The 13062-nt window shown below is 49.2% G+C and overlaps 1 protein-coding gene across 1 annotated transcript in view; it reads right to left on the reverse strand.

The window, feature by feature from the left end:
- Nucleotides 1-12543, reverse strand: part of TNNC2 (troponin C2, fast skeletal type) — a 63520-nt gene extending 50977 nt beyond the window's left edge. The window contains exon 1 of the mRNA XM_078651895.1: nucleotides 12460-12543. Within this exon, the coding sequence (XP_078508021.1) occupies nucleotides 12460-12462 (3 nt within the window). The 5' untranslated portion in view covers nucleotides 12463-12543. The remainder of the gene's footprint in view (nucleotides 1-12459) is intronic.
- Between the last annotated feature and the right edge of the window lie 519 nt (nucleotides 12544-13062).

The raw sequence follows: 13062 nt of genomic DNA on the forward strand, positions 1-13062 counted from the left end.
ATGTAATGCAAATTTCTTCTGTTTTTACAGTGTGTATGTAAAGCGCTCTGATACCTACTGGTCAAGCTAGCGCTATATAAAACTTTTAAAATAAAATAAATAAATTGAGGGTGTTGATCCTGAGACTGGGCGGGGTGTAGGCATCTCTGCACCTTCTCTCTAAAGTGCAACATTGTTTAGATTTCGGGGTGTGTTGTTCAGCAGGATGGAAGGTACAGTAGGTGTGCGCGAAGTTGCAGCGCTTTCATCCGCACCTTTGCAGAGTTTTGCTCCCTGCCATGTAGGTGTGAGACCCATAATTTATGAGACACCGCAGGTAAAGCATAGCCTTATTTAATACTATCAAAGTCCCCAACACACATACTTTTCAGAAAGCTGATGGGCCCTCATTATAAATCCAAGATCGTATTACTGCACTCTTCTAAGCTTCAAATGTGTGTTTGCCTCCATTCTGACGTGTCAAAACCAGGAACGGTGCAATTTTTTATCGCAAAAAAATCCAGCCGGTTTTACAAAGCATAAAACGACTCGGGGGAAACCCGCAGGTCCGTTAATTGCTGCAAATCTGTGAATTCTCATCCAATCGCCAACTCGCAGCTCTAACCAAATTGGGATGCCCATGGTTATTGTAAAGAGGACCCCAGTCCGGGGCGTAGCTTCCTTTGGTGCAGCAGGTGCAGTGGCACCGGGGCATAGAGCCCTGAGGGGCCCACAGAACACTGAATATTGATGTATTTTTCGATTCAGACAGTTGCCAGGGGGCAGCTTCCTTCCTTGCACTATGCCCCATGACACACTGGCTACGCAGAGAGACGTTTTCTAGGCATGGGCAAAGTGGGCAATTCCATGACCCCCTCCTTCAAAGGGCCCCCCAGTTAATGAGATCTTTCTCCCTCTCTAGCTTACCTTTGTCGATGTTTCTATCCGCACCTCTCTGCCTATACTTTTGACTCTGTCCCTCTGCTTTAGGGTCCGATAGATAGACAGATGGATGGATGGATGGATGGATGGATGGATGGATGGATGGATGGATGGATGGATGGATGGATGGATGGGTGGGTGGGTGGGTGGATGGATGGATGGATGGATGGATGGATGGATGGATGGATGGATGGGTGGGTGGGTGGATGGATGGATGGGTGGGTGGGTGGATGGATAGACCCATTTTAAATTAGCAGAAAAGAGGCAGTAAAATTCAGAGTTGCTCGGAACAGCAGGCATCAAAATATGTCTAATTTACCTTTGTCGATGTTTCTATCGGCACCTCTCTACCTATACTTTTGACTCTGTCCCTCTGCTTTAGGGTCCGATAGATAGACAGATAGATGGATGGATGAATGGATGGATGGATGGATGGATGGGTGGGTGGGTGGATGGATAGACCCGTTTTAAATTAACAGAAAAGAGGCAGTAAAATTCAGAGTTGCTCGGAACAGCAGGCATCAAAATATGTCTGGCCCAAGAACTCAAACATTCTTAAAATGGCACTGGCCACCCCACTGACCCATAGGGCATCATTAGGATGGCGGGCGGACTTTGTCTGCCCGCCATCCTCACGGTAAAAGGGACCGCCTGCCATAAGGCCCGGGGTCCCATGGGGGCAATTAGGATGTGCCCGCCACAGTGGCGGGCGCAGCTTGGATTCCTGGCATTGCGGCGGGTGGTGCACTCAGCACTGCCCGCCACAATGCTAGGAAGGCATGTTGTGCACTTCCATACACAACATGGCAGGCACCGTGCGGTGCCTGCCATGTTGTGCATGGAACTGCTGGGGGGTACCATAGGTACCCCCCATGTGCCCCCCGCAACATCCTGGGGGCCCGCAACGGGCCCCCAATCACAAAAACCGCATGCCTTTGCTCCCTCCCCCCTGCATCCTGATATGGATGGCGGTGTCTAGCAGACACCGCTACCATATGAAACCCTTTTCCGCCCTGTCAACTCGAAGACCAGGCGGGAAAGTGGTGGACGGTCTTCCCGTCTGCCGCGGTCCCCCACCATACTAATATGGCGGGGGGGAAATGGGTGGCAGGCGGGCTAGGATGTAGGGCAGATCGCCACCGCCATGAGGGCGGTCGTGATCCGCCCTATATCCTAATGGGCCCCTTAGTGTTATTTTCCTGTGCATTGACCAACAATTTCATTGTGCGTTGGAAAGCTTCACAAAGTAAAATTTGCAGAGAAATATTTTGCAAGGGAAAGAAACCCGTTGAACCAGGCGAAGGCAGACTGGAAAAGTTTGCAACATTTTAAGAGGACGAAAATTGGCAGAACTGCACAAAAAAAGCCTTAGCTCATCCCTAGACCCAAGTAGGCGTAAATGGAATTGTTCAGCCTCAAAACTCCCATTGACGTGGTAGCCCCGACTAGATGTGACTAGTTATAGGTGAATCATTCTTAATCCATTTTAGGTGTAAATTGAAATCAGACAACTCTCTGGACCACCTGTGGAGCAAACGGTAACCGCAGGAGTTAGCGAAGACTCCCTAAATTCTCCAGGACACCAGATTCTCAAAATGTCTTCGCTGGGAATTTGGATGGAACGAGCATTGTGGACACAGGATGACAGTCTGTTTAGGGGTGGTGGGACCCTATAGTTCGGGGGGCACGAGATCCTGCCCTCGAGATGTTTGACAAGAGATGCTGACCCCTAGAGTGTCAAAAGTGGGTTATAAATTGAAGCTGGTGGAGTAACTCTTGGCAACCTACACTTTACAATGTTCACCAAACATATAACTTGGCATGGGTAGTTGGTAACCCAGATTGGTATCTTGGCACTGAAATAACAGATGCTTATTTCTAAATCATGAGCTTGCAGGTGGAATGGTTTATGAAGTTTCAACCACAAGGGGATTAGAAGCACCACTAGCTAGATTTTTGCTGTGCAATGAGCCCTAAATAGAACAGGTTCAGTGGAATTATGCAGCAAGAAAGGATCAAATTCTGCGTCAGGGGTGACTAAATTATGTGGCAGGAGAAGTCAAATTATGTGGCATAATGCTGCACAATTTGTGTTAGTATTAATTCATTTTGTCATTGTTACATGTTAAAAATATCTGGGCAAAAGTTTCATCTCATTAGTATCCGTTTAACCTACAAATCCAGTGATAAGCCACGGAAATGTGACCGGTCAATGTTTGCGATGGTTCTTCTACTACGCGCTTTGCAGAGTTTTTGGTAACTTTTGATCCATTTGAGCTAGAAACAATTTTGTTTTTAAACGCTGCAGATCATGCTGCAGATTACGGATTATGTGGCAAATCTATAAATATGCAGAAAACGATGCAGCCGTATAATTGCAAAATTCCAGTTGCCCTGGCATAGATGCATACATAGTATGCTGCCTGTGGGTGTAGTGCTACAAAGCAAGCTTTTAATGTAGACCTCATATATATATATATCGGCTCCACGGTATCAACTCCCGCTTTTATCGGCGAGGGGAGTAGATATGGAGTTAAAAAAATCAATATTTCCACATGCTTACCTTGGTGATATGGGTTAGCCTGTTTTTTGGGATCGATTAAATGTGTAGGTCTATATTTTGTCCTCTGTATTTTGACATACAACCACTTGTGATCGGAGAATAATGAGAATTGCCAACAATGTCGACCAGCTCCTTTGTAAGCAGTAAGGGATGTGCCAGTGGTCAGTGTTGGAATCCCACTCAACAAATGCACAACAGCTGACAATGGCCCTCCTCCTCCTCCATTGCCTTCCATCTCACACCTGTTGATGGAGGGGAGTGGGGAGGTCAGCTGAGAGAAGGGCTCTAAGACTCTACTGGAGAGCAGGGGTGGAATCAATCAATCAATCAATCAGGTCATTTGTAGAGCGCACTACTCACCCGTAGGGTCTCAAGGCGCTGGGAGGGGGGGGGGGGTGCCGCTACTGCTCGAACAGCCAGGTCTTGAGCTTCTTCCTGAAGGAGAGGTGGTCTTGGGTCAGGCGCAGATTGGTCGGGAGTGAGTTCCAGGTCTTGGCGGCCAGGTAGGAGAAGGATCTTCCTCCTGTTGTCGCTCTTCGGATGCGGGGGACGGCGGCGAGGGCGTGGTTGGTTGATCTGAGGAGGCGCTTGGGAGTGTAGAAGTTGATCCGGTTGTTGAGGTAGCTCGGGCCTTGGTCGTGTAGGGCTTTGTGCGCGTGGGTGAGGAGCCGGAAGGTGATTCTCTTGTTGACCGGGAGCCAGTGCAGATCTCTCAGGTGTCCGGAGATGTGGCTGCGTCGGGGGATGTCGAGGATGAGTCTCGCCGAGGCGTTCTGGATCCGCTGGAGTCTCTTCTGGAGTTTGGCAGTAGTTCCGGCGTAGAGGGCGTTGCCGTAGTCCAGTCGGCTGGTGACGAGGGCTTGGGTGACCGTCTTCCTCGTCTCGGTGGGGATCCACCGGAAGATCTTACGTAGCATGCGCAGGATGTTGAAGCATGACGAGGAGACGGCGTTGACTTGCCTGGTCATGGAGAGGGAGGAGTCCAGGATGAAGCCCAGGTTGCGTGCGTGGTCCGTCGGTTCGGGTGCGGTGCCCAGGGCGGGGGGCCACCAGGAGTCGTCCCAGGCGGAGGGCGTGGAGCCCAGGATGAGTACCTCCGTCTTGTCTGAGTTCAGTTTCAGGCGGCTGGTCGTCATCCATTCGGCTACGTCTCTCATCCCTTCGTGCAGGTTGGCTCTGGCGGTGGCGGGGTCGTTGGTCAGGGAGAGGATCAGCTGGGTGTCGTCGGCGTAGGAGATGATGTTCAGGTTGTGTTGGCGTGCGATGGCCGCGAGGGGGCTCATGTAGACGTTGAAGAGGGTTGGGCTCAGCGAGGATCCTTGGGGTACGCCGCAGATGACTTTGGTGGCCTCCGACTTGTACGGTGGTAGGCGGACTCTTTGTGTTCTTCCGTCGAGGAAGGAGGTGATCCATTCCAGTGCCTTCTCCTGGATTCCGATGTTGCTGAGGCGCTGTACTAGGGTGCGGTGGCAGACAGTGTCGAAAGCCGCGGAGAGGTCCAGGAGGATGAGGGCCGCTGTTTCTCCGTTGTCCATCAGAGTTCGGAGGTCGTCGGTGGCGGCGATGAGGGCGGTCTCGGTGCTGTGGTTCGCTCGGAAGCCGGACTGTGAGGGGTCGAGGGATCCATTCGTCTCGAGGAAGGCGGCCAGCTGTTTGTTGACGGTCTTCTCGATGACTTTGGCCGGGAACGGGAGGAGCGAGATGGGACGGTAGTTCTTGAGGTCGGTGGGGTCTGCTGTGGGTTTCTTGAGGAGAGCGCTGAGTTCGGCGTGCTTCCAGCTCTCAGGGAAGGTGGCGGAGTCGAAGGAGGTGTTGATGATGTCCCGCAGGTGGGGTGCGAGGACAGCGTCGGCCTTGTTGAAGACGTGGTGAGGGCAGGGGTCAGTCGGAGATCCGGAATGGATAGAGTTCATGGTGCGGATGGTGTCTTCGGTGCTGATCGGGGTCCAGGTGCGGAGGGTGGTGGATGGTGGCGTCGTAGCGGTTGTGGCTTGCGTTGGTTGGTTGTTGAAGCTGTTGTGTATGTCCGTGATCTTGTTGTGGAAGTAGGACGCGAGGGAGTTGCAGAGGTCTTGCGACGGTGTGATGTCGTTGTTTCCGGCGTTGGGGTTGGAGAGCTCTTTCACGATGTTGAAGAGTTCCTTGCAGTTGTGTGCGTTGTTGTCCAGCCGGTCCTTGTATGCATTTTTCTTGGTGGCGCGGATCAGTTGGTGGTGTTTCCGGGTGGCGAGCTTGAGGGTGGTCATGTTGTCCGTCGTTGGTTCCCTTCTCCAGGCTTTCTCGAGGGCTCGACAGTTCTTCTTGGAGCACTTGAGTTCGTCGGTGAACCATGGTGTTTTTCTGCTGCAGGGTCTGCTGGGCGGGGTCCTTAGAGGGGCGAGTTCGTCCGCGCAGTTGCTGATCCACTTCGTGAGGTTGTCGGCGGCCTGGCTGGGGTTCGCTGAGTTGGCGGGAGGGTGCTGGCTCAGGGAGGCGGTGAGCTGGTCGGCTGTGATCTTGTTCCAGCTTCTTCGAGCAACCTGTTGCTGGAGGTGGTGGATCGTCGTTCTTCTGAAGGTGAAGTGGACGCAGCTGTGGTCCGTCCAGTGGAGTCCTGTTGCGTGGCTGAAGGTATCCACAAGAATTTAGGCGAGAGAGGTTAACAACTTGGGAAACTGAACCTTTTGTCAGATGATAGTGGCTGTCAAAGATGAGGGGAGAGAGTTTATGGGAGAACAGTTCACAACCCCAAAATAAGAGGTGTCCATATAGGGGACGACGGAATAGGGCCAATTAAATAATTCCTATTCCGTCGTCTGTCAACATCCCCACCACCCTGCCCCACCGACCTTGACCGCACCCATCGTTGTTGATACCAAGACACAATTAGTCAATACAAAAAAACAATCAATACTAGTAGCAGCTACTAACTGACTCCAGTTTAAAAAAACGCTAATGGCAGCGAGGGAACTCAATTACAGCCGCACTTACTCTTCTATCACTATAAGTATCCACACAGATCGAACTAGAGCGTGCCCACCTCTGTAGGTCCACTGTCACAGGACCTAAAATCAAACTATACACTATACTGGCTCAGAGAGGCACATATTAAACAGCATACAATATGCACACAAATCACATAGATATTTTGTGGAGACTTGTCTTCATAGAAAATCCTCTTTATTCTTGATCCACACAGCCAACACGTTTCACCCACACGGGCTTCCTCAGGGCTAAGGTGGAATACTCTATTCCACATTCTTGCATGTAGATAGGCAATCCTCCAATGTTCGGTTTTTATTCAGTGATCCATGTCATATTAATTTGATAATCCACCCAGGTTTGTTGACCTGGGTGGATTATCAAATCGCCGTTCCCGCCGTATACGGTGCAGAGTACAGAACATGGAATAAACTGACGTGTGGGTACATTGCACTTGGAATACTTGTAGAGTGGGACGGTTTTATTTAACCCCTCCTGAGAACATTGGATAACTCGCAAAAGAAGGAACCGTGTGGGTGAAACCCGTTGGCTGTGTGGATCAAGAATAAAGAAGATTTTCTATGAAGACAAGTCTCCACAAAATATCTATGTGATTTGTGTGCATATTTTATGCTGTTTAATATGTGCCTCTCTGAGCCAGTATGGTGACTAACTGACTCCAGGTCTGGGGCGTTCCCTTGCACCCTGGCACCAGACCTATCGATAACACTGATATCACATGGACTTTTGTGCAACTGCTAGAGTAGAGGAGAGTGGTCAGACATTCTCAACTTTTCCTGGCTTGTACTACTGAATATCGAGGCTATGAACATCGTGATATTGAAAGGTATGTGCATATATAGGAAGTATAGACTTACTATTCCTAGCTTCACATCTATCAACCTTAAAGAGAAGGTGGGTGTATGTGTTTTTTTAGTCAAGGTACATAAGTGGAGTTAGGTATAGAAAACCTATACTAACTTTCCTTTCGCTACTTTATTAGTCCTCAGTATTCTTATCCCACAATTTCCCGTCTTCGATATTCAGGGGCCCCGCCCTCCTGACAGACTCCATGACTATGGGCCACAGTCTTAAAAACTGCCCATCAAATTTTGCAGCTCAACTGTTCTGTGATGGGACAGAACATAGAACAATATCTTGTATGCATGTTTTATTCATTAAGGAAACAATCATATATGTACTGAAAAGGTTTTGCAAATTTGAAGCATAAATAAGGCTCAACAATGAACATTTTTATATAAACATCTATATTCAAAATCAAAACAGCAAATACATACAACACCAACGGTGGCCTCAATTTAAAAGCCCAGATGTTTAGCCTGATCCCTGAAGCAACCCCAAAAACAGCAAGACAAAACAAATAAAATGAAGGAACCCATGGGACAATACGATGGTATGCGGGTGCCCTATCTCACCATAGCATTCAACCAAAAATAGAGCATCACTCAGCACCACCACATTATCACTCAGCACCACCACAGCACCACCCCAGCATCACTCAACGCCACCCCTGCATCACTCAACGCCACCCCAGCATCACTCAGCGCCACCACAGCATCACTCAGCACCACCACAGCATCACTCAGCACCACCATATTATCACTCAGCACCACCACAGCACCACTCAGCAACTGATGATCCTTCTCAAATGTTTTCGAAGCTGTATCAGATATATGTGGCAAATGTCTCCCTTTTTCATCATTTCTTTCATATCTATGTTATTACAAAAAAACTTTACAAAATCTTTCGATTTAGGTTTATGCATGGATATCTGCTTTGTGTAAGTCATTCTCTTGGTCATAGTCAAAGTTAAAAGAGTAAAGGCGCATAGAGTAGAGACCTTCACACATTCTATCAAGAGAACCATCGCACTGGAAAATTGACAAACAAGGAAACACCCTAGGCTGAGCGTAAGATATCAACTGAAGTACTTCAAATATCTCATTCCATCACATTACCACTTGGGTGCACAACTCTGCAATAAGATGTGGTTGATAATATAATTTTGTGACCAAATTGGTGTGTAATATTTCCCAAAAAATAACCTTTAGGACAGAGAGTCTCAGAGTCGGAGCTAGTAAGCTCAAGCCAGACTATTTCATAACTCAAGTTCAGAATTGCAATTTGTCAGTTATTTTGACCTGATACCCCGGAAGGTAACCATCATGAACAAAGACAGGTAATATAAATAGTTTGTTCAATGTTGATGCAGGAATCACACTACCCCATAAAAGTAAGGGCACAGGGAAAACACCCAAAGGTACCCCTTTAACCATGCATGCTGATGCTCAGAGAGCTTCTCATAACAACAACTGATAAAACCTTGTAATGCAGATGGGGCAGTCGTTTGAGGGTGAAAAGTGGAACATGACAACACCAATGCCAAATGTGCTTCTCCCAGACTTAAAGCCCAAGATCTTCAAAACAGTGTTAAGCCTGACATTTGGATTTTTCATAATGAGGAATCAGATATGTCCCTTTGACAGTTCAAGGTCTTGTCAACCCTGCCACAAACAGGAAGTATTGCTGCTTTACAATGTACTAATCCATTGAAATGGTCCACGGTCTTTAGTGAATGGAAAAGCTGCCTGATCACTTATTGTCCATCGGGGTCTCCAGGCTGGATCTAGTAAGCCCCCTCAGCTAGCGATGAAGCATAAAGCCTAGATCCTGGACTCCAAAAGGTATTTGTTCAATCGAACTTCTACAGTGCCCGTTAGAACCATGGGTTTTTCTTTCCACCTAAGAGATATCAAACACTAAAGAGCCGATTGCTCTTTCAATAGTTGTAAAGGTATGCGCACAAATACGCGCCGGAACACAGGCAGGGCAAACATTTTCGGTACATTTATTTTGGTCAAAGATCCAGTATCTCTTCACACCGGCTAGCACAACCTTACTTTGAAATCAAGAACATCTTTGAAGATGTTAGCCTAAACCACTTTCCCCGCTCCTCGTTCAATTTTTATTCTCCATATTTTATTGACATACAAACCCCACTTTGTGGCTATGAAGGAAACAGAATTGAAAGCCTGTTGAATTTATGCACCATAGGGTTCTACCGTGACCACCATAATCACCGGCTAGATCCAATTTAAGATCTGGATATTCTTCTGGATTTTAAACAAAAGAACACAAGACAGAATCCTCCATTCTGGATCCCCCTTCCAGTGGTATGGGCATTGGTCCAGTCCTTTCTGGACAGGGCGCCTGCTTCCAGGGCAGCCAGCCTTAGTGATGTACCGGGTCCTGGCTTTACTCCACCAGGTGAGGTGGTCCTCTCTTTCTCAGATGAGACATGAGGTCCCTGCTCGCCTCTGTCTATGAAATAGCGCCTAGACGCCCTGGGGCGTTCGAGCGCGATATAAATCATAAATTCATTCATTCATTCAAGTAGCCCTGGTCACTCAAGAAAACCAGGCTGTATCCACATGATCTAGAGAACAGTGAGAGTCATACACCAACACACTCACTTTGTTGCTCACATAAACACTTGTTCATCCACAAACTCTTTCACATGGACACTCTCACGCACACAGGCATACAAACACGCTTACATACAAACACAGACACTCACGCAAATATGCTCACCCTTAGTCTTTCTCTCACAATCACACTCAGAGACACAATATTCCGCTGTCTGACACGCACTTCTAATCACATCATACACACATAAACATTTTCTTAAACGCCAGACAGTGCTTAATTTGAGCCGGTGGTTTATGGTGCTGAAGCACATAATCATCAACACTGGTGCTTTTCATGAGCACCAGTTAAGAACACGTTAATTTACAGGGAGATTAAGAGATTTTCCCAGAATCATAGGGTGTTGGGCCAACGCCCAAACACTGGTTCCCTAGCTCCATTGGCAGCTCTGGACATTAGCCACATCCTCTGCCCAATTTCACGGTTAGTAGTTTGTTCTGTTTTAGGAGGTTAACTGGAGAAATTGGCTGGTGCAAGCTGCCTCCTGACTAGAGCCCCAGCACTTTTTTTTATATACAAACTAACCACTGCCGCCACATATGCACTCTCAGTTATTATGACGTGTACACAACCTCGTAATCACACATACGCACACACAGACTATTGCACTCTCTCTGAGATGCACAACTTCAGTGGTTTACCCAGGCATACACACGCACTATAATTCAGACACCTTTCCCGCGCTTTCTCACAAATGCACGACGTCTAACTCACAGACACGCGCATCCTCCTTCAGACTCACAATTTCTGACACAGACTCTCTCCCGTACACGTACGCCGACTCTCACACGTCTTCCGCACTGTGACGACAAGCCTGTCCTTTGTAGCGCTACCTTATAAATCGTCACACAAACCCTCTCCCTCAGACAGTTACTCTGCACTTGTGCACCATGGGGCATATTTACAAGCCCCTTGCGTCACTTTTCACATGTTAAAAGGGGCGCAAGGGGCTTGTAAATCTGCCCCATGTTCTCAGCAGCAACATTTTGTCGAACGGGTTTCTCTCGAGTTCCATTCTGGGTTTCAAACCCTCGCGGCCACATTATATCCAAGCACCCGTGGTTGCACTGCTGTCCCCTCACTCCGAGAGACACCTCACTCCGGCGCCTCACTGTCGCTGCTCCTCGCCGGCCCTTCCAGCTGCACCCTGATCCACCCCCCCCCCCCCCCAACACCCCGGTGCTGTCCCCCACTTGACCTCTTTCCTGTTTGTGGCAAGCAGCCCTCACTCCAAGACTGAGCGCCATCGAACTCAGCTCTCTCAGGTATGTGGCTTCAATTGGTGCAGCAGGTGCAGTGGCACCGGAGCCCTGAGTGGGGCCACTGAGCTCTGTTTATTGCTCTATCTTATAATTATTCGGCTGTCAGGAGTGCGGGAGAATGTCCTCCCTTACACTAGGACCCAAGACACAGCGGCTGCGAAACTGAGCTCTCTGCGTGACTAGCGCACCCCCTGGGGTGTGGGTGCCCCATCTTCCTGTCACTGTTTTCAATTAAATATATCCTGACAGCCACAGCGTGTGAGCGCCCCTAGGCCCGTGCCTGCTGGGAGCATCACACTTTCCATGACACCAGCGCGTGTTCTGACCTCTCACCATTGCACACGATAGTGAACTCACGCGACGCTCCAAGGTGCGCGCGCAAAATGTGCGTCTGAGCCCTTATGTCTGTTCTGGAGATGGAAAAGCACTTGAGGAGGTAAGTGTTCACGAACCCGACCGTGAACAGCTCTTTCGGTAGAGCGCCAGCTGCTGCCACTGTCTGCGTGCCGATAGTGGTTCTAGGCTGAGTGAGGCCAACCGAGTCTTTCAGTCTTCCGATGTCGAAAAAAGGAGTGACATCGACGTGAACGCAGAGAAATTGCTGGTGTGTTTAGCGCTCCGAAGCTGCAATCGGGTGCAGTACGGGCCATGCAAACATGATATCGTTGTTGTTATGATATGTTTCCCAGGCAGCCTCATATCCCTCACTGGTCAGTCGGAGAATTAAAATATTGGGGTGTCATCCCTTTCAACGCCTACTACAACACGGGTCCGCTGTCTGATACGTTTCTCATCCATGGATGTTCTGTTTCCTGAGCCTTCAAACCAGAAATATAGTCGAGTATGTTTATGCACCTCCTGCGGAAACTGGCGGGAATTCTGAGGGAAACGTTCGAAAAATTAAAAGTGATGGGTGTTAGATCTGCCTATGGCAAAAGGGGTGAAGCCCTGAAGCAGTCACCCTTCATTTATAGCTCTGCTGTGCTCAAGAAACAGCCCGGTGCGGATCATGGAAGAGACGGCTCAGCCTTTCATCCTCCTTGGCTCAGATAACAAGAGGACCACTGATTTTGGCTAACAACAATGGAGTATGAAGGGTCTATGCGCGATGGGCTAACTTTGCAAATATTTCAGACACAGACGAATAACTACCATTCAGTGCTGTCTGCTATCATAGCGCTTAGAGTCGACAGTCATTTAGCGCTATAGAAGCACACCTTGAGTTTGCTTGATCTCGCCCCTTACCATTGTGATAGTGTTGCCCGCGCGTCAGTGGGGAATGATGAAGATGCGACTGGGTATCCTCTGGAACTCTCCTCTGCCTGGCACACCACACCACTTCCTTGTCCACAGGCCCCCCTCAAATTTGTACTGTCCCTGCCCCAGCAGCTGCCCCGGACAACCCCCCAGGATTGGGCGCCCTCGGACACAATGCTCTGAGTGGCCAGGCCGCCCCCTGGAGGCACCCTGATTGGCGGCAGAGTCATTTTACCAAATTTAGCTGCAGGGATTTATGGGGAGCCTGTGTGTGCGTGATGCTGGAAGAAACGATCAGGTAGGGCAGCGGGGGTGGGGGTGTTAATTATAAACTCCCCGGAGGAGCAGCTGATGGGAGGGGGCGACACATGGCCGGGGGTCTGCCCCTGGAACAAACAGTTAAAATAAAGCACGCGTCGGAGCCAGCAGCCCCATAAAATGCGCCCAGCCCGGACCCATAGCTTTAGAATTTACAGGCACCGGGGGAGGGGGTGGTGGAGGGAGGGGCCGGCTATCGTGTGAACCATTTCTTCGCTGCTCCTTCATCACCCCCTCCCACTCCCCCCTTCCCCAAGACACAAGTTGGTCTGA

The sequence above is a fragment of the Lissotriton helveticus genome, chromosome 7 (assembly GCF_964261635.1).
Source record: "Lissotriton helveticus chromosome 7, aLisHel1.1, whole genome shotgun sequence".
NCBI lineage: Eukaryota > Metazoa > Chordata > Amphibia > Caudata > Salamandridae > Lissotriton > Lissotriton helveticus.